General features: G+C 38.4%; 1 protein-coding gene across 1 annotated transcript; it reads left to right on the top strand.

Moving 5' to 3' along the window:
* Window positions 1–247: 247 nt before the first annotated feature.
* LOC141349041 (protein phosphatase 1 regulatory subunit 12A-like) lies at window positions 248–26,085 on the top strand. Its single transcript, XM_073868937.1, has 24 exons — window positions 248–1,054; window positions 6,751–6,881; window positions 8,997–9,115; window positions 9,723–9,879; window positions 11,896–12,040; window positions 12,224–12,298; window positions 14,250–14,332; window positions 14,747–14,940; window positions 15,029–15,153; window positions 16,760–16,957; window positions 17,037–17,134; window positions 17,219–17,383; window positions 17,460–17,567; window positions 17,718–17,808; window positions 20,005–20,121; window positions 20,243–20,336; window positions 20,422–20,501; window positions 20,584–20,640; window positions 21,184–21,206; window positions 21,293–21,356; window positions 21,447–21,551; window positions 23,440–23,472; window positions 23,638–23,688; window positions 25,156–26,085. The coding sequence occupies exons 1-24, from the start codon at window positions 779–781 to the stop codon at window positions 25,240–25,242; spliced, it is 2,676 nt and encodes an 891-aa protein (XP_073725038.1). The 5' UTR covers window positions 248–778; the 3' UTR covers window positions 25,243–26,085.
* Window positions 26,086–26,536: the final 451 nt, after the last annotated feature.

Raw genomic sequence — 26,536 nt, 5'->3', positions numbered from 1 at the left:
CGTTGTAAGTACGAGTCAAGTTCAAGTGCGTGGGAGTGTGCTGCGTCATTCTGATGCCGCGCTGCTATTGGCTGATGAGCTTTGCGTTTGGCTCCACGGTGCCCTCGGTGATCGCATCCGGCAGAGGGCGCGTTTTCTTCCGCCTGTTGCGTCTCTCCGCACCCCTCTCCTCTTCTCTCTACCCGGACTAAAAGAGCCGAGAGATCCGAATATTTTTGTGAATCGGTTCATCCGAACAGATCTCTGCAGTCAAGCGGTTCAAGATGATTTACTGACGACTTAACGCTCCTGATATCCGTGCTAAAAATAAACACGAGACATTTTAATAGATTGAATGGTTATGATGGGAGTTAAATAGAAAATATAATGGTATATATGGGTCTCTAAACGTAATTCTACTGGATTTAAAGGTTATATTCAGAATTTGCCTACCGGTATGTTGGTTTTAGTGAAAACTTCTTGCCTATTGTGGTAATGCGTTGGATTCATTTGATGGGATTTATCTGAAAACCATTAAGTTAAATCCTAGTGGACGCTACATAAACTACTTTTGTAATGTTTTTTTTAATTGTAAATGGCTTAAATGGTTCATAACAACATTTGTGGTTTGTGGTAAAAAACCATTAGAATTGATGTTGTTTTTTTTAGCGAGGATCCCATACAGAGCGCTTTATGAATCGATTCGACTGAATCTTAAAAAAAAAGAATCATTCGTTCGCGAATCGGACATCCCTTCACTGATAAACTGAAACTCTCCGGGTGAGACTGAGGGAGGAAGATGGCGGCCACTGACCGTTCCCGGTCCGAAGCTGCGAAGCAGCGGCGCCAGGATCAGCTCCAACGGTGGCAGGGATCGGAGACGGACCGGACCGGGTCGGAGTCGAGGAGCCATTCCTCGGCTCCCGGAAGCCGACGAGGCCGAGTGCGCTTCGCCCAGGGCGCCGTGTTCATGGCCGCCTGTTCCGCTGGGGACAAGGAGGAGGTGTCGGAGCTCCTGCGACAGGGAGCAGATATCAACCACGCCAATGTAGACGGATTGACGGCACTGCATCAGGTATCCGAACCATTTCTGATGCGTTTACACTTAATTTCACACCCGCTGGCAGAGTTTTAAAACTTCTTTATGCGCCTTCCTGAACTTGTGCCATGTATCAAACGCGCCAGTGAGTGCGCGCGCGCGCGTTACATTGTAACAAATTCTAAGTGGTGGTGACGTTAAACTTGTTGTATATGTTATATAAACTTAAATTATTTAAATGCATTGCCCACTTCTGATCTGTATGTCCCGTTATTTAAAGTTTGGTCATTTGGACTGCATGCATAGAGATTTTTGCACAACTAAAAAAAATTTAGCAAAATTTGTTCCCGTCTTAAAATATTAATAAGTTTATAAACATACAAAAACCAGCTTGAACTTTTCTCTAGTCTTTGGTTGGCTTGCTGGCAAAGTTCTGGATCTGGACCAGAGAAGTTTCTGTCTCCATCTAGGCTAGACAACTTTCCTTACTTTTAAAATTAGTGTACACTACTGTTTGCAGAAAGGTTGTTGTCTTGGCACTTGTCTTGTGTGTATGTGTTTTTTTAATCGAATTAAGTTTTGGGAGTGTCTTGGGCCTGTCCCGTAGCTGTCATGTTTAATGTTGCTACCTACCTACTTCTGATTTTAACCGACCAGCATCCAGGTTTAACTGGCATAGCAAGACTTTCCTCATATCTTTGAGCTACTTCGAAGAATGGTTGGAATTCACTGTTCCTTTTGATGTATTGTTTGTTATTGTTTTCTTGTCTTCGTACTCTTGAATGTTTGTTTAAATTGGACAGTCAGGAGGGGTGATGTTTCTGGGATTGGCGAAGTAAAGTTTTACAGACTCTCCAGCTGATAAAATAATAAAAAAATTGACGCATAGCAACTATTATTAATAATATAAGTGATATTATTAATAACACTTTTAAAGGAGGACAGTGGTGTTACATACTGTGTTGTTGTTGATTGGACAGGTGAGCACAGGTGTTGACAGTAGTCATTGTGATGTCACAAAAGCTTTGAGTCTTAAGTCGTCCCTTTTGTCATGCATTCTCCAACTTGATGACTTGATTGTTTGCCATTTTTGAACTGCAACTAAAGTTTTGCATTTGCATCTCTTTTTAGAAATGAAACTGGGTTTGTTATTGAATGTTTTGGTTGGATTTGTGCAGCACGACGATGCACTGTTTGCGTGGCGAGTGACTTTCAGGGGTGGGGCTTCAAGTTCATGACATAAGCTGAATTATATGAGAGAATAAAACCCGAATGAAATCATAGTTTGATGAATACTGATTATTAGTCACAGTTAAGTTAGCCTGGGAACACGCGGCTCTCTGTTGTGGTGTGTGTGTGTGTGTGTGTCTGTGTCTGTGTGTGTGTTTAGCTCTGGACAGAATCAGTGTCACATCCTGTTAAAGACGCACATACACATACAGACAGACAAACATCAACACATATGCTCCCCTCTGTCACAGATAGAGTTACAAACATGCTTTATCACCTAATCGTCCTAAAGTAAACAGACGTTTCGGCACGCAGATGGACGAGGAAAGAGAATTGTGACCAGATCTTCCCATGCCTTTGCAGGCTTGCTCAGGAGAAAACTCAAACCAAATGATTCGCTCAAACACAACCTGAACTGCTGGTTCTTGAAACTTAAAGAACTAATAGAAGTTTGAAACTTGTTTCGGAGCGAGTCGAGTATTTCTTTGTGTGTGTAAATGTTTGTATATTGCTCTGAGCATATTAGTTGTTTTTAGATCATATATTTTCATGTATATAAAACACCTCGCTCTGTTTAGTACAACTGAAAGTATCCGTAAATTACACCTGTTACACGACGAGCCCATATTTGTTATAATATTTATCAAACAGATGCTGGATGTTGATTCGTCAATAGAGCTTTACAGCTGTCCAAAAATCCACAAAACACAATATCAGCCTTTACTGATTGATACTTTTTTTTGCAAAGTAACATTTTGTGTTGTTGTGAACGATATCGTCTACCAGCAATGGCACTTGACGAATTTGCTGAATAAAATCTGCATATATTTATTACACTGCCATTTTAAAATAGCAGTAAAGCACTTAGAGCTGTGCTATATTTTGTGATGATTTTGTGTGCCATGAAACCCCTTTATCAGAGCTGTATTCACAATATAGCATTGCCTCGCCAACTTTTTAGCTTAATAGAGGACGTTTCACAAGAACTTTTTTAAGATTACAATTTCAAATAAGTCTTTGGTGTCCGCAGAGTACATATGTGAAGTTTTAGCTCAAAATACCATAAAGATAATTTATTATAACGCGTTGAAATTGACACTTTGTAAGTGTGACCAAAAATGTGCCGTTTTGGGGTGTGTCCTTTAAAATGCAAATGAGCTGATATCTGCACTAAATGGCAGTGCTGTGGTTGGATAGTGCAAATTAAGGGGTGCTATTATCCCCTTCTGACATCACAAGGGAAGGTAAATTTCAATGACCCCTTTTTTCACATGCTTGCAGAAAATGGTTTACCAAAACTAAGTTACTGGGTTGATAGAAGCACTGTGGACCTAACTATAGCACTTTTCAGATTTTCATGCTATGACCCCTTTAATATTTTTATCTATATTTAAAAATTGTATATGCATACCTAATTTAATTTATATTCATGCATTTGGCAGAAGCTTTTATTAGGGCTGGCACGATTACGAAATTTTCCTGAGGGTAAATCGTCGAATAAATTGTGGCGATTATGACCATTAATTGCCTGTTTTAGGGCTTTGGCAGTTATGATGATTAATTGCTTGTTTTATTGCTTTGACTCTTAAAGGTGCAGTGTGTAACTTTTGTAATGATCTCTTGACAGAATTGCAATATAAAATACATAACTATATTATCAGGGGTGTATAAAGACCTTTCATAATGAACCGTTATGTTTTTATTTCCTTAGAATGAGACATTTTTATCTACATACACAGAGGGTCCCCTTACATGGAAGTCGCCATTTTGTTTCTACAGAAGCCCTTTTACTAAGTTGTCTCCAACGATGACATGGTTGTCCGGTGGCGGCTACCGTAGCTTCTCTATGCGTTTCTGTGAACGGTGGACTGAAACGTTGGTTGCAATTTGCAACCTTTCCACTAGATGTACTAAAATTTACACACTGCACCTTTAATTCTTTTTTTTGTTCATAAAAAAATTCCCACACATTGTTGTGATTATTTAAATTAAATATTTATTTTGCAATAAAAAATAAATAATAATTATTTATAAATAAATAATAATATATTTTGCAAGGTTTACCTGGCAGGAAATATCAATACACAACACACATTATTATTATTTAATGAAAATATCTTTAAAAACCTGAAAATTCTTCATAAGAAATAAACACAATAAAGTGTCTAAAAAATAACAGAAAATAAAAACGCATTCAAAATAAACTAACTATACCAGAACAGGCCTTAAATAGTAGCCAATCCTACTAAGGTCATATTAGTACCGGGCCACATGTCTGTAGTGCCTGCAAAAAAATAAATTCCTTATAGATCCTTAAGAATAGCATCCTTCGCTTCCCTAAATTTGTAATCGTTGTTTTGGAAACGTATGTTTTACCTGGCAGTTCATACTGCTTATCAAAGTTTTGCAGCATTTCTTTAAAGGTGCAGTGTGTAATTTTTAGAAGGATCTCTTGACAGAAATGCAAAATAATATACAAAACTATATTATTAGGGGTGTATAAAGACCTTTTTATATTGAACCGTTATGTGTTTATTGCCTTAGAATGAGACGTTTTATCTAGATAGACAGAGGGTCCCCTTACATGGAAGCCCCCATTTTGTGCAGCCATGTTTCTACAGAAGCTCTTAACAGACAAACTTTTTTACTAAGTTGTCTCCAACGATGACATGTTTGTCCAATGGAGGCTACCGTACCTTCTCTGTGTTTCAAAAGCAAGAGGTGAGCAGTGGACTGAGCCGTTGGTTGCAATTCACAACCTCACCACTAGATGGCGCTAAAAATTTACACACTGCACCTTTAAATGCGGTTTTTCCACTGTATTTAATGGCTTTGCAATGTATTGCGTTACACTGTCAGTTAAGGAACGCTATCTGATACTGTCTCGTTTATACAGATGCTGCAGCTCCCCCTTGTGTTTTTTGAGAGATGTGCAATCATTGCGGTGATCTGAAATCATCACGATGAAGTTAAACAATCGCGATGAGACGATTATTTAATCATTGTAACAGCCCTAGCTTTTATGCAAAGTGACTTACACAGTGCATTACAAGGTATTCATTTTTATCAGCGTGTTTCCCTGGATTCGAACCCATGACCTTTTGTGCCGCCAGCCAACGCAATGCTCTACAATTTAATATTGTCTTAGTCCTGTATTTGATTTTATTAAGTGATTTGTATGTGTGTGTCTCATGCAAAAGGTTATGAGAGTCTGTGTTTGGAGTTGTTTATATTATTGAAGAGGTGTGCACATGTACGACAATGCTCTGCCGTTGCTCATCCCGATTACGGTCCTGTTGTTCTCCCGTTGCTCAGTGACGGGAATTAAATATAGTCATTGCTCTTTAAGTTTTTCCGTCCCCTCCATCCAAAGTCTCTTTCTCTCGCTCGCTCGCTGGCTCTCTTACAAGTGAGGGCATGGAAAACATTCTTCACGCAGCACAAGCGGCTGTTGTCAAAAGCAAAGGCCAGTCGCACTGAATCATACACACAAACACAGTGACCCAGTCAAGAACTTCACACCTCTGTAATGAAGGTTCCCACTGTTCTACACAAACCCACACAAACACACACACACACACACACAATGGTTGGAAATGCTTTCTGTCCATGGAGAGAGAAAGAGACAGAAATGAAAGCAGTGTATGTTTAGTTTTCTATAAGCTGCTCGAGTCCTCTGAGAGATGATCGTTCAGTTCGGGTCTGCAGGATGTCGGGTCTTTCCCCCATAACCCTGTCAAAGCACGGCACGTCGTGGGTTACTGCTGTTCCCCAACCACCCCGAGCTACTTAAAATGATGAATAGCTGCACTTTCTATTTGCACAGTCTTCATGTAGACTACAGCTAAGCTGATGTTAATAAATTATTTACCTGCACTACAAACTACTAATGAAAAGTATTTTAAGAGACAATATGTTTACTGTGCAATAACTTATAATGCAGTATTTGATATGCAATAGATAATGCTTTAGGTTTGTAAAATCTGACTATACATAACTTTAAAGTAACAAAAACAGGTTTTTTATTTGTGTATGTTGCAATGTGCACATTTCGGTGTACTGTGTATGTGTGCAGCCCTGTGATGACTAATTGACATTATTTTGCCTTGGGCTAATGGCAGCTATTTCCCACTAAAACTCCAGGGAGATGAAAGCATGGATTTCCCATGATGCAATCTGTTACAGTCACGTGTGATGTCACAGGAAAATCCATTACACTCTGTGTGTAACACTAAAACTGGGTTAATAATAGTACTGCTTAGTTTTTCAATTCAAACAGTGTACTCTTGGCATACTCTTACTATTTTTATGACACAAAAGATTTCACTTGATTTACGTTTTGGTACGAATAGAAAACAATAAAATATAAAAGCTGTACAAACATTTTGAATATACTCCTTTTATGTCCTCTTCTCTTTTTGCTGCCGAAAATTGTAAGCATAAAATTTCAGTAATGGTAATTTTCTGTCTCTGTTTCCCTTTCTCTCTCGCTTTCTCTCCAGGCCTGTATTGATGAGAATGCAGAAATGGTTGAGTTTCTGGTGGAAAGCGGCAGTGATGTAAACCGAGGAGACAATGAGGGTTGGACGCCCCTCCACGCCGCCGCCTCCTGCGGTTTCGTCCAGATCGCAAAGTTAGTATATCTGTCCTAAAACTTAGTGAGCTGCATTGCATTCAGTGGAAAACTTAAGAAGCTAGTGGTTATAAATATTGTGTTTTTTGTATTAATACAGCAAAACGTCCAACAACACAGTAAAATTAGAAATGCACTATTTTTGTGTCCCACGAGTATGTATGTTAAAAGGATTAGTCAATTTTCTTAAAAATCCAGATGGTTTACTCACCACCATGTCATCCAGCATGTTGATGTCTTTCTTTGTTCAGTCGAGAAGAAATTGTGTTTTTTTTGGGAAAGCATTCCAGGATTTTTCTTATTTTAATGGACTTTAATGGACCCCAATACTTAAAGGAACAGTATGTAGGATTGTGGCCAAAACTGGTACTGCAATCACAAAACTTGTGGCTAAAACTGGTACTGCAATCACACAACTGGTGGCCAATACACAAAATGACAACATAAACATCAGTTGAGGGCTGCAACTCCACTTTTTAAATGACAATATCCTGGCCGGACCACTGTTGTCAGTGATATAAGTATTTGAAATGAAAATGATTTCTTAATGTCTAGTGACATATCAGGGCCATTTTATGATTAATTGATATAAATTTCTTACATACTGTTCCTTTAATAGTTTTAATGCAGTTTCAAAATACTCTAAACGATCTCAAACGAGGCTTATCTAAAAGGGTCTTATCTAGCGAAGCGATTGTCATTTTTGGCAAGAAAAATAAAAAATATTCACTTTTAAACCACAACTTCTCGTCTTCCTCCGGTCCTGTGACGAGCCAGCTCGACCTCACGTAAAACGTCATCACGTCAAGAGGTCACATCCCAGTGTTTACAAGAGGACCGTTCCGACGTTGTTGTATGTGTAATGATACTAATTACTGTATTTGTGTCAGTTTATTGTTTAAAATGGTCTTATATGTAACCCGTAACCTTTCGACGTCATTACGCAATTACGTGAGGTCGCGCTGGCTCGTCGTCACGCAGCCAGAGGAAGAAGAGAAGTTGTGGTTTAAAAGTGCATATTTTTTATTTTTCTTGCCAAAAATGACAATCGATTTGCTAGATGAGACCCTTATGCCTCGTTTGAGATCGTTTAGAGTTTTTTGAAACTGTAATTTTAAACTGCATTAAAACTGTAAAGTGTTGGGGTCCATTAAAGTCCATTAAAATGAGAAAAATCCTGGAATGTTTTCCTCAAAAAACATAATTTCTTCTCGACTGAACAAAGATATCAACATTTTGGATGACATGGTGGTGAGTAAATTATCTGGATTTTTTTAAGGAAATTGACTAATCCTTGAAGTTTTAGCCCAAAATACCATATAGATAATTTATTATAACATGTTAAAATTGCCACTTTGTAAATTTGAGCAAAAATGTGCTGTTTTGTGTGTGTCCCTTTAAATGCAAATAAGCTGATTTCTGTACTAAATGGCAGTGCTGTGGTTGGATAGTGCAGATTAAGGGGCGGTATATCCCTTTCTGACATCACAAGGGGAGCCAAATTTCAATGACCTAATTTTTCACATGCTTGCAGAAAATGGTTTACCAAAACGAAGTTACTGGCTTCATTTTTTCATATTTTCTAGGTTGTTAGAAGCAATGAGGACCCAATTATAGCACTTAAACATAGAAAAAGTCAGATTTTCATGATATGTCCCCTTTAACGAAAATATTAATGTTTGTATTTTTATGTCTGTTTAGGTCGTAGAAATTGATTTAAAGGGATAGTTCACTCAAAAATGAAAATTCTGTCATCATTTACTCACTCTTATGTTGTTACAAACCTGTATACATTTTTTTTGTTGTTGTTCTAATGAACACATAGGAAGATATTTCGTAAGCAAACCGATCATGGCTCCCATTCACTTCCATAGTAGGAAAAAAGAATACTATGGAAGTGAATAGGGCTCATGAACGATTACAAACATTTCTCAGAATATCTTCATTTGTGTTCATCAGAACAAAGAAATCTATACAGATTTGTAGCAACATGAAATTGAAAAAATGATGACAAAATTTTGAGGTGAACTATCCCTTTAAATTTAGTAGCGCTACGAGTAATGACTGTATTTAAGTTTACTGATTTAAATGTTTCCGTCTTCATTCGCATCGCAGGTATTTGCTCGAACACGGGGCAAATGTGGGAGCTGTTAACAGCGAGGGTGAACTTCCACTCGACGTCGCCACCGAGGATGCTATGGAGAGACTGCTGAAAGCCGAGATTAAAAAACTGGGTGAGAAATCTTTTATCTGTCTATTTTGGTCATGTGACCTGAATATTTTTTGTGAGATTCTCATTTAAACACTTAACAAAGAGTCGCATTATAGTCTTAAACACTCCATGTGTCTGATCTCTGTGATCTAATTAAAACTAAACACATGCTCCTCTCAGTAAAGCTAGCGGTCATGGGTGTGTTTGTGTGTTTATGGGATGTGTTGGGTTTGAGAGTAACAATAACTTGAGTTTGCCACATCAAAGTTCTTATTAAAACAGTGCAGACACCCCTTAGCTTTTATAAACATCCTCCATCTCTTGTTAGATGTGTTAGTTGTGTGTGTGAATTAATTATCTTAAACCAACTTTTTAAAGGGGCTTGTTAGAAAGATTCAAAGCCATCAGGAACTAGAAACTAGTTTCTGCTTTCATAAAAGCATTCATTGTAGCAGCCAGTACCTTGTGAATACGACTTTCTTTCTTTGTGGACTGATAAAGACGTCTGCACATTCAGACTCCCACAAAAATTATGCCAACCAATTAGCAGTTTCAAAAGCTCTTGCTGTTTTTGTGTGCAGTATGACCGTGATTGGTCTGTATAATCGTTGTTTATAATACATATTCAGGTATTGATGTGGAGCAGGCCAGAAGAGAAGAAGAGAGAGTAATGCTTCGGGACGCCATGGCCATGGTGGGAGGAACCGGCGCTCTAATTTCGCATCCAAACACGCAGGCCACAGCGCTGCATGTATCTGCTGCTAAAGGATACATTGAGGTGTTAAAGTGAGTTTAAACTTTTTGACTAAGATTGCAAACTGTGAGTGAAAGTTTTTGTTTGACTTCTCATTCAATCCTGATAAAAGCAACCCATTCCCATGAAATGCGTATATATAGCATGCAGTTGAAAAGTCATGCGATACATAAGCCAAATTCCAATTTTGCGTGCATATGATACGTCAGTCTTTCCGTTCGATTAATCCGTTCATGTCGTTTTATTTATTGGTTTCTAATTGTTTTCATTTTTTACCATTGTTGCTTGGGTTTGGGGTTAGAGCAAGTTTTTGTTACATAAAATGACATCCTAACCCAAACCCCAAGTACAACTCCAAGCAAGCATGGTTTAAAGGGATGGTTCACCCAAAAATGAAAATAATGTCATTAATGACTCACCCTCATGTCGTTCCAATCTCGTAAGACCTCCGTTTATCTTCAAAACACAGTTTAAGATGTTTTATATTTAGTTTGAGAGCTTGGTGACTCTTCATTGAAAACCTTCATTGAGCATCGAAAATACATTTTGGTCCAAAAATAAAAAAATTACGACTTTATTCAGCATTGTCTTCTCTTCCGCGTTTGTTGTGAAGCGCATGCGCGAGACTAAAGTCACGTGACTGCAGTGACGCAGCCGACATGTTATCTGTTATTTGCTACGTTTTATTTTTATTTTTAAAATTTACAGCGTGCGTCTTCCTCAGACTGTAAACGAAGCCCGGGCGCACAAAAAAAACCCAGCTGGGGCGCACCAGATAACACGTCAGTCGTGTCATACGTCAAGGAAGAGAAGACAATGCTGAATAAAGTTGTTATCTTTGGACCAAAATGTATTTTCGATGCTTCAACAGATTCCAACTGACCCACTGATGTCACATGGACTACTTTGATGATGTTTTTATTACCTTTCTGGACATGGACAGTATAGTACCGTACATAGATTTTTAATGAAGGGTCAACAAGCTCTCGGACTAAATATGAAGATGAACGGAGGTCTTACGATTTTTGAACGACATGAGGTTGAGTCATTATTGACTTTTTTTTTTTGGGTGAACTATCCCTTTAAAAATAGAAAAAAACCCATTAAGAAACCTATTTTAAATGACATCCTAAGCGAACTGGCGTATCATATGCACGCAAAATTAGAATTGGGCATATGTATTGCACAACTTTTCAACTGTGTGCTATTTATATGCATTTCATGAGAATGGGTTGTATTAAAGTTAGTTTAAAAATAATAAAAAGGTTTATAATAAATACGCCTGCTGGTCCAAAACTGCATCATCAAATAAAAAAAAAATGTAGTTGTGGAGCACATCTAATTTACTCCAAAGTAGATGTCTCTCTTAAATTCAGACATGCCCAATTCTGCAAAAAATGTCATTGTACTACAGAACATAACAGTTTATAACCTTAACTTGTATATCAATAACTACGAACCAACATTTGGTCCCAAACTAGCTAACATCAACTGAGAGCTTAACCTAGACTAAATTTTCAACCCTGTTATTTAATCCATTTTTATTTTGACATTTTAGTTTTATTTCTAGAAAACAAGAAATCACACTACCATTGAAGCAAATTCAATCGATTTTTGTAACGTGTTTCAGAACGATGTTCACGGAGACAGAGGAGTCTAAAAGCGCACCGTTTATTTTGTTTATTTGGCAAAAGTTTTTTGTTATTATAAATGTACACAAATAAAAAAAACATGTCTCAATCGTAAGTGTATGATCATAAATGATGGAGTATTTTAAGTTGATTCTGCTTTGATAAGAAAAAAATCCAGCAAACCACACCCGCTCATTTTTTGACCCAAGGTGTTTATGTTGGGCTTTGAAAAAATGTTGCATATGTTTTCACGAATTAACTTAACTCAGAAACCATTGCGAAAAGAAAGTTTCGCAAACTATGCTATACTACTTGAGACTTATGCACTTATGCATTACTTGCCCATTTGCTTATTCGATTGCTTCTTCGATAAAAGCGTCTGCTAAATGATTAAATGTAATTGTAAATGTGTATCAGGGTACTGCTGCAGTGTACGGTGGACGTGGACAGTCGGGACAGCGACGGCTGGACCGCGCTTCACGCGGCGGCTCACTGGGGTCAGGAAGAGGCCTGTAATCTGCTCGTCGAACACATGTGTGACATGAGCGCGCTTAATAACGTGGTAAGGGGGTGCTGACACACAAACACATCTTAAAGAATTAATTTTTAACATTAGTGTCATTATCTAATATTGAATATTTATGAAATACAATATGACTATCTTATTATTTTACTATGCGAGTGTTGGCTGTATTGACCAGTCACAATCAAGTTTTCCAAAGAGCTGTGCGTTCGTATCTTAAAGGGCCAAACTCCATTTGACGTAGCCGATGAGAACCTCATTGATATCTTGGAGGAACTTCAGAAGAAGCAGAACGCTGTAAGTCTGTGTATATATGTGTGTGTTTATATGTACGCTATCTTATCGTCTCTCTGGTTATGTTCAAAGAGCGCTTTCACTGCAAATGAGTAGTTATCTTCGACACAAGAATGTTAAAAAATCAATGTTTTTGTGGATGTACAGAGCTGACATAAACACAAAAACCGCCTTTTTCTACACAACTGTGTATTTAGTAGTGATGGGAATCGTTTGAACCCTCATGATTCGATTCAGAATCAATTCTCGATGCACTAATTAACATATTTGTGATGTCATTGTCGCATTTGCGCTATATTTGTCATGTATTGTATTTTAACGCAACTGACTTTATTGGGCATTTATTCTCATTTACATATTTAATTACATAAATATTTATTTCTTTACTGCTCGTGTAAACTGTCTGTGTGCTATTCCGCCCCCGCAGTTAACTTCCGATATTTGGTTCCGATAACGTCACGTTATTATTTTGTAAACCAACTGTTTAAAATCGATTTTTGACATTTGTAAATCGATTCAAAATCGTCCACAGGTTTATTCGAAAAGCTAAATAGATTTTTTTTATTCTTATATTTATTTTGGGATATTTAAAGAGGCCCTTCCACATAAAACCGTTTTTACTTGTATTTTTTGATATGTGTTAGGTCCATGTGTGTTTGTGTTGTGTCGTGAATGTGAAAATTAACTTCCGCCTCCTCTGTCAGCTCTAGCCACTGAAAAGAAATAAGCGGAGAAATCAGGTCAGTTTTAAAATCTTATCAGTGTGACGTGGAACTGATCGAGGTCATTAATATTCATGAGCTCTTCAACTTGAGCCCGCGCCCACATATTACGTGTAGTTGAGTTAGTTTTCATAACAAGTTGCAGCAAGGATGGCTAAACGTCAACCGTACCGTATTCGGGCCATTGTTTTTCGTCGAGAGACATCATTCCTATTAAACGAGGGAATCATATACGTTAACAGTTGCTACTTGGATGTTCAGAAGAACGCTGGATTTGAAGAGAGACTGCGATTAAAAAGCGGATCCGGACAGAATGGCGCAGCTTATGTGAGTAAAGCACTTTAGTACTTTGTGTCACTGTAGTGGCCGGTGTTTTCTCTTCGGAGGGACGCGAATTCATGCTGCACACACGTTGAAAGGGTTTATGATAAAAGACACGCACGCGTGTGTGCGAGTAAACAACTTTAGTACTTTGTGTCACTATGAGTTCTCTTTAGAGGGACGCGATTCACGCGAATTCATGATGCACACGCATCGAATGTGATAAAAGACATGTGTGTGTTTTTGCGTTCGTTACACGTGTGTCGAAAGGGTTTGTGTAAAAGATGTGTGTGTGTGCATGCGCTGCTACACGCGCATCTAAAGGTTTTACGATAAAAGACACGTGTGTGTGTGTGTGTGTGTGTTTTTGTGCGTGGGTTTACGATAGAATACACGAGTGTGTGTGTCAAAAGGGTTTATGATAAAATATGCGTGTGTAAGAAAGACACTGTGTCTTAAGACACTCACTTAACATTAAACTGATTACACATGAGATTAAATAGAAAATTAGTTTGGAAGAAAAACTGTTATCCAATCATAGCAGTGGGTGTTTACTTCCAAGTCGTCAATGCGGCCCGCCCATTAAAACGGATCATTTCTATAACCAGCCTCAAAACCTGGGTACAAAATAGCCTATTACTTATTGCTTTTGATGTTTTTGGAGGAAAAATCATGCAAACATCATGAGTAGACCTCAGATAACAGTCTAAAACAATAAAAACGCCAGAGGAAGGGCACCTTTAATTTTTCTCTTTATTTCTCGTTATTCTGGTGATGATTCTTATTATTAGATTTGGATTATTGTAATGTAGTAAAAATGTGTTTAATATAAAGTAATCATTACAATAATAACACAACTGGGACAAAAAAGTATAATTATTATAACAATAGCTGCTGTTGTTTTTCTAAAGATGCGTTCAGAGAAACAGAAGATCCAGACGCCCGTCATCGAGACCAGCCCACCTGTTTCTTCGGCACCCGCTCGACCTCGCAGGTAAAACCATAATCGCATCACTTCTTGTTTGATGAAACCCAACATGACTCTTGCAAATGTAAATGATTGGAAAAGTAAAATGAAAGGTGAACGCTTTTATGGATTGTTTATTTATTGCAATTCAGTGCTATTAGAAATAACCTACTTATCTTTCTTTTTTATAGAAATATGATTTTTTTAATGTTACCTACTTATCTTTAACTAAAATGAAGTTAGGTGTGCTGTTGGGTATTGGTCGACATTACAATATTTTATTTGCACAACAGCAATTGTACTGTGGTTAGTGTAATTTCAAGTATTTAATGACGCAAAATAAAATAGTTGTAGCTTTGTCGTTGCCCCTGGTGCCTGCTTATTGCCACCTCACTGACTGGCCAATTGTTACCTGTTTTCCGGCTGGTCCCGACCCTCCAGGACATCAATCTCTCGTATGAGCAGCAAAGAAAAAATTACTCTTCACGAGAGAGAGAAGCACGCCCTGCCCACGCTCCAAACTCCGCCCACCGAAGAGGAGGAAGAGGATACGACGCACACGGTGCACGCACCCAAAGCCTCTAGCAGCTCCAGTTCAGAGGAAGAGAGCGAATCAGAGAGTGACGCTGAGTCAGGTGACCCCAGATAAATAAAAAGCAACGCCCATTTGTATTCTGGAATTTGGAAATGACATCAGCTGAATGTCTCTGCTTGTGTTTTTAGAGAAAGCAAAAACGCGAGAAAGGATCAACAACCTGAACAACAAACTCAACAATTCTGCTTCCGTTGTGAGCGGTATGGTGACCAGTACTGTCGGAAACCAGGCTAAAAAGGGTGAAGAGAGAACTGTGATTTTTATACGTTTGATAATATGACGAGTTTAAAATGACGTTAGGTTGTTAATCAGATAGCATAAAATCGTTTCGTTATGCAGGTGAATTCGCTATCGACAGCCATAGAAAATTCAGCAGCTAATAAATTAGTTATGAATGGCTGATTGTGTTTTAATTACGATTTGATGTAATCAAAAAACTATGCTACGATCTAATCAGAGCATTTAGACCTAAAAATTTTCAAAAAGCAATTTGAATAGCATTTCAAAACGCATATGAATGTAGACTGAAACAGATTTGTAAAAATGTGATTTTGTGGTTTTTTTATTTATTATATATTTATATTTATATATATATATTTATATTTATATATATTTATATATATATATTTATATATTTATATATATATATATATATATATATATATTTATATTTATATTTATATTTATATATATATATATTTATATTTATATTTATATATATATATTTATATTTATTTATTTATTTTAGCCATTCACACTTGCACAAGTGCTGATATGCACAAAAATCAGATTTTGACTGACAGTGTAAACATAGACATAGTTTGTATAGATGCTGATGTCTCTTTAAGCTTTGTTTTTTACTCGTCCGCATGAGCGCGTTGGTGCGAGCAGCAAAAATGACTTCCAGCATAGTGGGTGGTCATGCGAGACCCCATTTCGCGTGGAGGTGTGCGCGGCAATTTTTGTAACTGCGCCGGCGGGTCCGCATCTGAAAATGACCGACCTTGAGGCGATTCTGTCCGAACAGGCAATCTTGTGACGTATCTCTTTAATCAATGCATATACTATTCATCTGACACTCTTAAAGTAAAGTATGAAAACCATACCATTTAAAACACAAATTCAAAGAATAGTGCAACAGTGAGCGCGTCAACTATAAACGCCTCGTCCGTTTGTTGAGACGCGCGCACGATCAGCAGAGGCTTGTGTTGCGGACCAAAGCGCGAGTATAAAAAAAGCTCGAGGCCTCATACACAGTTTTGTGAAAACGTACTGCCGTAATGAATTCGGCTATGCTTACTAAAGTTATTATTTTAGCTATTATTTAAACTATTCTGGCCAACATTTTCAAATTAAATGTTTAAACGTACACGTCACACCCCCCCTTCAGAAGTGAGACTGCATAAACTTCATTGTAACTTTGAAGCATTAAATCTTCAAAATATACGGTCATGTGGCACATTGTTTGAAAGCTTAGATTCTCAGAATTCCATTAAGCGCACACAAAGCATTAGATGATCATAAATCTAAGGAAATGGAATATCTAAGCCTTTTAATCCATAACGATTTGTTCGCCTCACGATCTTGATGGTTCTTACCGAATTACGATGTAAACAATTGGTTCACTTCCGGAAATTCGTTTGACCATCACTTCTCATTCAAGACTTGGGTGTCACGTTTGTGGAGCAAAGTCTTACGAATCAAACACACCCCTTGTGGAACTTCAGCCTTTTCGTAAGCGGTTAAGACAAAAAGCTTTTTTTAGGAAAACTTCCTTTTGTAGCTTCTTTTGGATTTTACAGCAATTGTAAAGTTTATAAATACAGCTTCGTTTATTTTCGCACATTCTTTGTTTTTAGGGTGAACCCGTTCGGACGTCATCGACGGAGGCTCCGGTTTCCTGGAGAACGTCTTTGCGTAAAGCAGACAGCTCTGTAACACTGGGCTCTGCTGGGGCCTCCGACTCAACCAGTGAGGCCCTCAAGGGCCCAGAATCTAAACTGGGCATGACACGCTCGGCATCTAGTCCTAAACTAAGTTCAGAGTCTGATAATAAGGTAACCACGCTTCAAAATGCACATGCTGAGGTGATGAGTGATGATTTTGTGTCCTTATGATGTCACTTCCTACGTTCAGGAGCCAAGGCTGGCCCGCGTGCAACCAACTCCGTCCAGACGCTTGTTCAGCATTTCGGACACCACCACCACCACCAATACGGACAACCCCAGCAGCTGAAACACGTAAAAAAAAATATTTAAACCCAAGGGTATATCACATGTTTGAACATCTTAAACTTTATCTATCATTGTGTGTAGCTGGTTGAGCCGGAGCTCTTCGTACACACGCCGAACGAACAGCCAACCTGGGAACGACGTGTCAGGTCTGTTATCTCGCAGCTCATCTTATGGAAGGAAGCTTGATGACCCTTCAATGAACTCTTTAACCACGGGAATCTCGGGATTCAGTCGCCAAAGCTATCTGAGGTGTGTGTGTCTATCCGATTCTCTGTGTTGGGATTTGTATTTTTGGGGTTTATATATGCAGGACTCTCTCTTACAGACCAGCTCAAGAAGATGCAGATAAGAAGGAACCTGTTTCTGTGACAACCTCCAACTCTGTCACCTCGACATCCACAATCGGAGATTCAGATGCCAAACAGAGACGCAGGTGAGTAATGTACCTGAGTGAGTACTACTAGTAGTTATGTGTGTATTTACCTCACTGAACAGATGGTGGTCCAGCTAGTCGACCAAAAAATGTTAGCAGGGTAGCAGCTTTCTTTTTTATTTTTCTAACTTTCAGTTTTTGTTTATGTAGATCTTATCTGACTCCCGTGCGTGATGAGGAGGCTGAGGCTCAGAGAAGAGCTCGATCCAGACATGTCCGCCAGTCCAGACGCTCCACACAGGTCTGTCTGACTTTACAACCTATAGTCTTACGTAGACATACGTCTGTAGGTCTACTTTGCGTATCATTCTAGTCGAATATTGCTGTCAGGGTGATGTAGACCAACCGCAGTTTGTTTGGCTTTACATGACATTTACACTGCAAATAAAACATTTTCTTAATCAGTATATTTATTTTCTGGTTATAACATCTACAAATCTGTTTAATATGATAATATTTGTTTTGCAAACTAGATAATAATTATATTTGTTTGCGAAGTGTAGGTCCTTAAAGCTGCAATACAAAAATCTATCGCTATTTCTGGTTGAAACCTAAAACTTTTGGTTGTTTTCCATGCTTTACTTGCATTGACGTCAAGTGATGTCAAAATATATTTTCCGGTGAAACCGGCTCCTGACAGCTCAATTTATAAATTATTGTTGTAACTTACCTTTGCAAAACGGGTAAAGTAAGGAGACAATTATTATCACTGATGTCTCCTTTTCCAGGGCTGTCAAAAGATTAATCGCGATTAATCGCATACAAAATAAAAGTTTGTTTTTGCATAATATATGTGTGTGCACTGTGTGTAATTATTGTGTATAGATAAATACACACACATGCATGTACATATTAAGGAAACATTTACATTTATTTATATATATATATATACCGTAAGTCAACATTTGAAGTGGTTCAAAGCCTTTCCTAAAAGTTGTCCTAAAACCAATACCCAATACCTGTTCTTGTCTTAGGACAAATTTGAGGAAAATTTTTGATCTGTTGACTAGTGTACTTTATTTTAAATGTATGTGTGTGTTAATACATACATAATAATTACACACAATAAACACGCAAATATATTATGCAAACACAAACTTTTCTTTTGTATGCGAGTAATCGCGATTAATCTTTTGACAGCCCTACTTTTTTGTTTTTAACCAAAAAAAGTAACAGATTTAAGCTTTAAAGGTGCAGTGTGTAATTTTTAAAAGGATCTCCTGACAGAAATGCAAAGTAATATACAAAACTATATTATCAGGGGTGTATAAAGACCTTTTTATAATGAACTATTATGTTTTTATTATTTTAGAATGAGACGTTTTTCTCTACCTACAACGAGGGTCCCCTTACAGGGAAGTCGCCATTTTGTGCTGCCATATTTCTACAGCAGCCCTTAACGGACAAAGTTTTTTTACTAAGATGTCTCCGTCAATGACATTTTTTGGTTGTGGCTACCGTAGCTTCTCTTTGCGTTTCAAAAGCGAGTGAAGAGCAGTGGACTGAGCCATCTGTTGCAATTTACAACCTCACCACTAGATGTCGCTAAATTTTACACACTGCACCTTTAAGCCAGCGGTCAAACTTTTTGTTTTAATCAAGTGATTAATATAACTATAAGATACTATGTAATAACATTAGTTAGCTACACTAGTTAACCTAAACTGACAATAAATAATACTTCTACGGGATTTATTCATTAACCTAAACATTTTCAATTTCAAATGCCCATAAACTACCTTGAACAGACAACGATCAACTAACATAAACAAAGATACATTTTGTTATATTGTTCGTTAGCTAGCTAGGTTTATTTTTTTTTAACACCCATTGCTATTTCACCTCATCATATTCACATACAAGCCAGTCTCTCTAATTTATCATCATTAAAAATGCAGAGAACTGTCGTGAGTTTGTAATGTTTGCGTATTGCGTTTATTTTTTGGTGGACTTCACGAAACGCAGAACGACCGGATTATGATGCCGAAGTACCGCGAGAGCGATTCATTAGGACTGTTTTCGACCCGTTCTCCTACCTTGATGATGTCATAATTACCGATAGGTCTGTGCAGCGCTGCATAAAGTCGACAGCACCCGTTAGCGCCATGCCTAGAATTTATAAAAATTGACACCCTTTTATATACTCCCCTGTCCAATATTTACTTCCATTTGGTGAGTGTTAATTTCAGGGCCTTTGATCTAAATAAATTTTATTAGATGTGTGCTGTTTAAAAGACATTTGTAAGGATATTTGTACCACAAACACTTGTACAGGTAATACTGACAGACTGATAGTAGTAAGTATAGAATTAAGTCTGTCTGAAACCAAGACTGACATTTGAACCGGACCCTTGACCCTAACACAAGCAAAACATTTGTGTGGAATGATTTTGTGGCGTTCAGACATCTCTGAGTGACTGTTGTGTTTGGTCTTCAGGGTGTAACTCTCACAGACCTGCAGGAAGCAGAGAAGACAATAAAGACGGAAAACAGGGGCACAGAGAAGAAAGACGACGAAGAGAAAGAAGCGAAGCAAAAGAAAGCAGATGAAGGGGTGAGAAAGGTTAAGCGTAATCTAGATATCGGTGTTTGTTTTCTGATGGCCGTTTGTTTGTTGCCGTTGAAATAACCGCAGATCACTTATGGTTTAATTTTTGTCACCGATTTGCATGCAGGAGGTAAGCTGGCGCTCTCGTATCGCTAACCTGCAGAAGTCGGATTTGTTGGGACTCACGCACCCACCAGGTGCGCCACGTCCTGATAAACAGGGTGAACTTTTGTCTTTAAAATGTTCAATTTAATGCATTTTTATTTTTCATTTTCGTAGTTTAACTTTGTTTTTGGATTGTGTTAGATGCGGACACCACTGCCGGAGACAGCGAGGAGTTGACGAGAGAGCGCAGGAGGGCTCGGAGGAGAGCGAGAACCGGCGAGGTGAGTACATGGAGGACACGTATAAAAAAAGCACAAGTGTTCAGCTTCTGTGTTTGAACTTTGACCTCTTTATGTTTTTTAGGGCGATGATAATGACCCGGGTGTAGAGGATGAAAGGAGCGGTGGGCGGGACCCACAGGTTTGAACAATAAGCATGCTATTTTGTTTCATTGACGTGTTTTTCCATGCAATTGCTTTTGTCTGAATGGGCGTTGAAATGTTTTTTGACAGTTTCACAGTTTCCTTTGTTATTCAAGGTTTAGATCATAAATTAGTCATATTTTACAACCTCTAGGGAAATTTACGGTACATTTAAGGTAATGGTTCCCCCAAAAATAAAAACTCATCATTTACTTGATTTGTTTTTCCAAACCGGAACAAAACTTGTTTGAGAGTTCCTTGTCATGCTGGTGTTTGCTTTACAAAGAGCAGACGTCGACTCCTGAAAAGAAAAACACCATTGCCCACGTGACTTGTGCACCATACAAAAAGTTGTAGTCAACACAGTTTAAAGTTCCCACATAAGAAGGGAACTTTGCACTTTATTAAAGTTGTTTATTTTAATATTTAAAGCATGCATATGTTTTTAAGCATTGCACAACCCTTTCAGAGTTTGTTTATGTTTGCTCGTGTTTACGTTTTCTTCCTGAAGTGTGAATTGTTTTCTGTCTCTCTCACGCAGACAGACAGGCATGTGAGCAGCAGGTACGCGTTTGACCTCAGATCTTTTGTTTTGTTTGTGATTGTGGCGTGCGGTGTTCTCATTTCGTCTCTCTGTTGCCCCCCTTTAGCTCTGATTCGGTCTTGAATGATTACATTCACACGAGAGGATCAGATTCCAGGGACTTCAAAAAGGTGCGGAGGAATTTGCAGATAAACTGATTGTGTTACAAGGAAGTATGCGTGTGTAACGTGCCTGTATTCGTGTGTCTGTGTGTGTTTCAGATGTTCGAGGAGGTTTCCAGGGAAAACCGTCGTCTGCAGACGCAGCTATCGGACATGCAGAGAACCATTTCACTGACACGAATGGAGTTGGAAAAGGCCACCCAGGTGTGTGCATGCATATTAAAGCATATCACTGCTGTGCGAATGGATTGATATGATACCAACATTGGAATATTTAATGTAACAATTCTCATATAATTTGTTAATATTTATATTTAAACCGCAAGTAAACTAGTGCTGCAAATAACGATTATTCTCATAATCGATTAATCTGACAATTTTCTCCGATTAATCGTTTAATCGCTTATTCTCATAATCGATTAATCTGACCATTTTCTCCGATTAATCGTTTAATCGGATAGTAACCTAAATATCTACTCAATTAGATAAAGTAAACATGCTGCACATTGTTTTGTACATGTGTATGTTATGCTGCGTTTACACCAACTGCATTTGAGGCGTCAAAATCGCATGTACCACGCCTAGTTTGCCGCTTGAACAGTTTGAATGCATTCGCGCGTCTAGAATGAAGTAGACGCGCGGAAAAAGCAAGCATTTGACGCGCGTCAGAGGCAAAATCCGCTTCTTGTGGGAGGGGCAAGTGCTATGCGGTTGTCTGTTTGCAAGATGGCTGATTGTGCATTTATCGAGAGAGTTACCGGTTTGTATTTAGTCACCTTACTATAGGGGTAAAATAAATTCGCCAAAGTTCACATTTTTAAACTCGGGCGTCAGCCACAAATTCGCGTCAAACGCAAAATGCACAAAAAGCACCATTCGCGCGAACTAGACGGAATTGCGTCTAGCCGTGCCAAACGCCTCATCCGCGCCGCGAGACTTCACATTGACTTTACATTGAAATCACTCGCGCTTGACGCGTCCACCGCGGCTGGTGTAAACGCAGCATTAGAGCTTTCTTTGATATTTCAGAGCAATTGATGAAATAAACTTGTGCAACTTTCACACGCTCGCAAAATTAAACTATTGAAAGACGTTGAGAACAGCCACTTTGGTTTTATCAATGAAAGCCTAAGGATAGCGCTGTACACTGTGTGTTCGCGCTAAAAGTAAAAAACGATATAAAACATTGTGCAAACGTTTCCCGCGGCAACGCTCAATTCGCGTCATTCGCGTGAACGAGGCGGAATCATGTCTACCCTACAGTGCTAAACGCCTCATTCGTGCAGCGAGACCTCCGGATGCGCGTCAGTGCTTTTTTTTCATTGACTTAACATTGAAATCACTTGTGCTTGATGCCTTTACGGCGACTGGTGTGAACGCAGCATAAGTCTCCTGCTATTGAAAGTGCTATTTCAGGCGCTGCGTAATATCATTGCACCTCCTGCAGCCATGTTATGGCAGCAAAGTCCTTGATTATTACGTCAGAATAAGAGTATAGTTCCTAGCCATATCGGCCTAAAAATCGTAACTTTTAATTTTCCATCGGTCTTAGTACACGATGTAACTACAGAAGAGTAAACTTTGTAATAGGAAAAATATCGAAACACTTTGGTTATTTTTTTAGCGCGATGCTAATGGTCTAATCAGATTCAATGGATTATGCTAAGCTAATGCTAAAAGTGGTAGCGCCAGACCCGGAGATCGGCTGAATGGATTCCAAAACTTTAAAAATCAAATGTTTACTGTAGGGGAGCTGGAAAATTAGCATATTTTCAAAAAAAGTAGTGCATCTCTTTTAATACCAGGTGTAAACAGCCCCAAAAAGTACAAAGCGCTATGAAAAGAAGCAGCACCTGACTTCATTATCACGCAGCTTGTGCTGTATGAATAAGACTCATGTCGAACTGTTTTCCTAATTGATTATTATCTTTTTAAACGATTAGTTGTTGTTGTAGCCCTGAAGTAAACCAAACTGAGTCGTACGATTGATAAAGTAGAATGATTGTTATTGTTATATTGCATTTTTAGTGTACATACTTAAAAGTAGGCAATGTGAAACAATTAACTGTGTGTGCGTGTGTGTGTTTAACAGAGGCAGGAGAGATTCACAGAGATGGAAAAGAAGGTGAGTATTAAAACCATTGAGAAGCTAAAGTGATTCCAAGTTTATGAAGTCACACACCACACACCTGTCTCTCTCTCTCTCTCTCTCTCTCTCTCTCTCTCTCGCTCTCTCTCTGTCTCACTCTCTCTCTCTCTCTCTCTCTCTCTCTCTCTCTCTCTCTCTCAGGAAAGAAAAAGGTTAGAGAGGCGTGCTGCCGAGTTGGAAGAGGAGTTCAAGGTAAGAGCGAAATCCTTCATGCACGTGATCGTCTGACGTTTGCTCTTTTCATCAGCTTTGAATGCTGGCTCAGCAGCAGTTTGGGGATTGATTTGAATGCATCTGTTGCTTAATACTTTATCCCTAAGAGCAATACTGTTGTAAATTACAGCCGACACAAGTAAAACCTGTTTTGCGTAAGACATTTGTGTCACTTCACGTTCAAATGCAATGAAATGACAAGTAATTTTGAGTTTCTGTCAGGGCTGGGAACCAATAACCGGTTCTTAGACAACCAAGGTGAAAAAGTAGTACACTTCCATGGGGTACTTCAAGTGCTTTCGCACACTAATTTTGTACTTAATATACTAAAAATTCATCTTTAGTACTTCTTAAGATGTTCTTAAAGGAATATTCAATTTTCTTAAAAGAAAAATCCAGATAATTTACTCACCACCATGTCATCCAAAATGTTGATGTCTTTCTTTAATCAGTCCAGAAGAAATTATGTTTTTTGAGGAAAACATTGCAGGATTTTTCTCATTTTAATGGACTTTAATTGACTTTAAGAGGTCACAGAGGACGAACGCGAAACTCCGCCCCAGTGTTTACAAGTGTGTTGAAAGAGGACCGTTCCGACGTTGTTGTATGTGAAATGATACTAATTAATGTCTTTGTGTCAGTTTATTGTTTACAATGGTCCGCAAATGTGCGTTTTATACATGTAACACGTGACCTCCCTACGTCACTATGCATTTACGTTAGCTCGCGCTGGACCGGACCTAGACGAAAAGTTGTGGTTTAAAATGGCATATTTTTTATTTTTCTTGTCAAAAATGACAATCGTTTCGCTAGATAAGACCCTTGTGCCTCGTTTGGGATCGTTTGTAGTCCTGTGAAGCTCCGTTAAAAAAAGCTGTTAGGTGTTCAGTGTTGGATGTTGGGCTCTGTTGAGGTCCATTGAAATGAGAAAAATCCTGCAATGTTTTCCTCAAAAAACATAATTTCTTCTGGACTGAACAAAGAAAGACATCAACATTTTGGATGACATGGTGGTGCGTAGATTGTCTGGATTTTTCTTTTAAGAAAATGGGATATTCCTTTAAGAAGTACTAAAGATAAATTCTTAGTATATTAAGTACAAAATTGGTGTGCAAAAATAAAGCACTATGAAAGTGTACTACTTTTTCACCTGGGAAGAGTTAAAACTGTTCCTACAGTAAAAAAATTTTTCGGTCTGTTCTGTTTTCCATAAAAACCATCTGAAGAAATGCAAAAGTAAAAAGTTTAAAAAGTCCACTTTCATGGTGCATGTTTTGCTTTTTTGAGCTTCTCGGCTCATTGGGTGGAAAACAGCAGCTGTGGGATTCATCGAAAATCTAATTTGTGTTCCACAAACGTAAAAGAGCACACAAATAAACAAACAAACAATGATAACATTGCAACAACTTCTGTACAAAAAGTAACTCTTGTGTGTGTGTCGTGCAGGATTTTGGGGACTTGAAAGCGGACAACCAGAGGCTAAAGGACGAGAACGGAGCTTTGATTCGAGTCATAAGCAAACTCTCCAAATAGAGACTGGAGAAGAGCGAGAGAAATGGCCCAACCCTCCCCCAACATCCTTCCCAGGAAGGCAAGAAAGGAGGGGTGAACGTCAGACACGAAGAACTTCCAGAAAAGAATGTCACTGTTTTATGTGGACCGTTCGGATGGGTCACAATTTGACTCGACTTGATCTTTTACCTTTCTGCTATATGAGACTCGTGTGTGCGTGTTTTGAACTTCATGCTTGTTTTCAGGAGACCAACGATGAGACAAAGCTTCAACTTTCTCTTTTCCTTTCACATATACACACACACACACACACACACTTGTGTAAGGACGCATGCATGCACCATGCACATTTTCATAAGCGTGACCACACACACTCGACACACATTCCATGTCTTGGGCAGTATTTTTTTGTTTTGTTGCATCTTTGCACGCTACGTCTGCACAACACGCAAACACACAATTACCCCTAAATTCACCTGGAGGTGGTCTGAATATTAAGGTGTCACCTGAGTTTTTGACTCCAGATTTATTGACCAATACAACAAAGGCGACAGTCGGTGCAAACTCCTGTGCATGTCGGAAAAAACACATTTTTTTGGCATCTTTTCCCACTTTGCGCACTTATGACGAGCAATGCGGAAATTTCTATTTTCGTATTTTATACTGTTGTGTGAATCCATCCTTGCTACCGTTGTCTTCGTAAGTGTGGATGGCTTTTGTTTATTGTGTAAATGTACAAATATTATTCGTTTGAAATCATAAACGCCATAAACTGTAACATGATATCAGTTTTATTTTCTTCACGTGTTGTTTTTCTAATATATTGAATGAATGTTGGCACTTAATAAAAGATGTGTATTTGTAGCGCAGTGCCTGTTTCATTGACAAAGCATTATTGTTTTTAAATTTTATTACACAAACGAGGCACCTTTTAAGAGATTATTATAAAAAAAAAAACGGTTTTTTGCAAGCCCTTGATTCAAAATATCGCCCATCTGATGCATTTTTTGCATCATGGCCTGTTATTGTAACATCACGTTAGCAATGCAAAGGTTTTGGGTTTAAAACTAATAAAAAATGTATTTCTTGAATGCACTGCAAGTCAGTTTGGATAAAAGCTAAATGTAATCTAATTTAATTTAAAGGTGCAGTGTGTAAATTTTAGCGGTATCTATTGGTGAGGTTGCAAATTGCAACCAACGGCTCATCCACTGCTGACCCCTCGCTTTTGAAACGCATAGAGAAGCTACGGTAGATGCCAAAGGACAAACATGTCTACATCAGAGGCAACTTATTAAACAAAGTTTGTCCATTA

This window comes from Misgurnus anguillicaudatus, chromosome 6 (assembly GCF_027580225.2).
Source record: "Misgurnus anguillicaudatus chromosome 6, ASM2758022v2, whole genome shotgun sequence".
NCBI classification, from domain to species: domain Eukaryota; kingdom Metazoa; phylum Chordata; class Actinopteri; order Cypriniformes; family Cobitidae; genus Misgurnus; species Misgurnus anguillicaudatus.
This window is presented reverse-complemented; position numbering and strand designations above follow the sequence as displayed.

Coding starts and splice junctions, on each gene's coding strand:
- LOC141349041 (XM_073868937.1), top strand. CDS start 779: ATGGCGGCCACTGACCGTTCCCGGTCCGAAGCTGCGAAGCAGCGGCGC. Junction 14,333..14,746: donor GCACCCGCTCGACCTCGCAG/GTAAAACCATAA, acceptor CCGACCCTCCAG/GACATCAATCTCTCGTATGA. Junction 17,384..17,459: donor AGTCGCCAAAGCTATCTGAG/GTGTGTGTGTCT, acceptor TCTCTCTTACAG/ACCAGCTCAAGAAGATGCAG.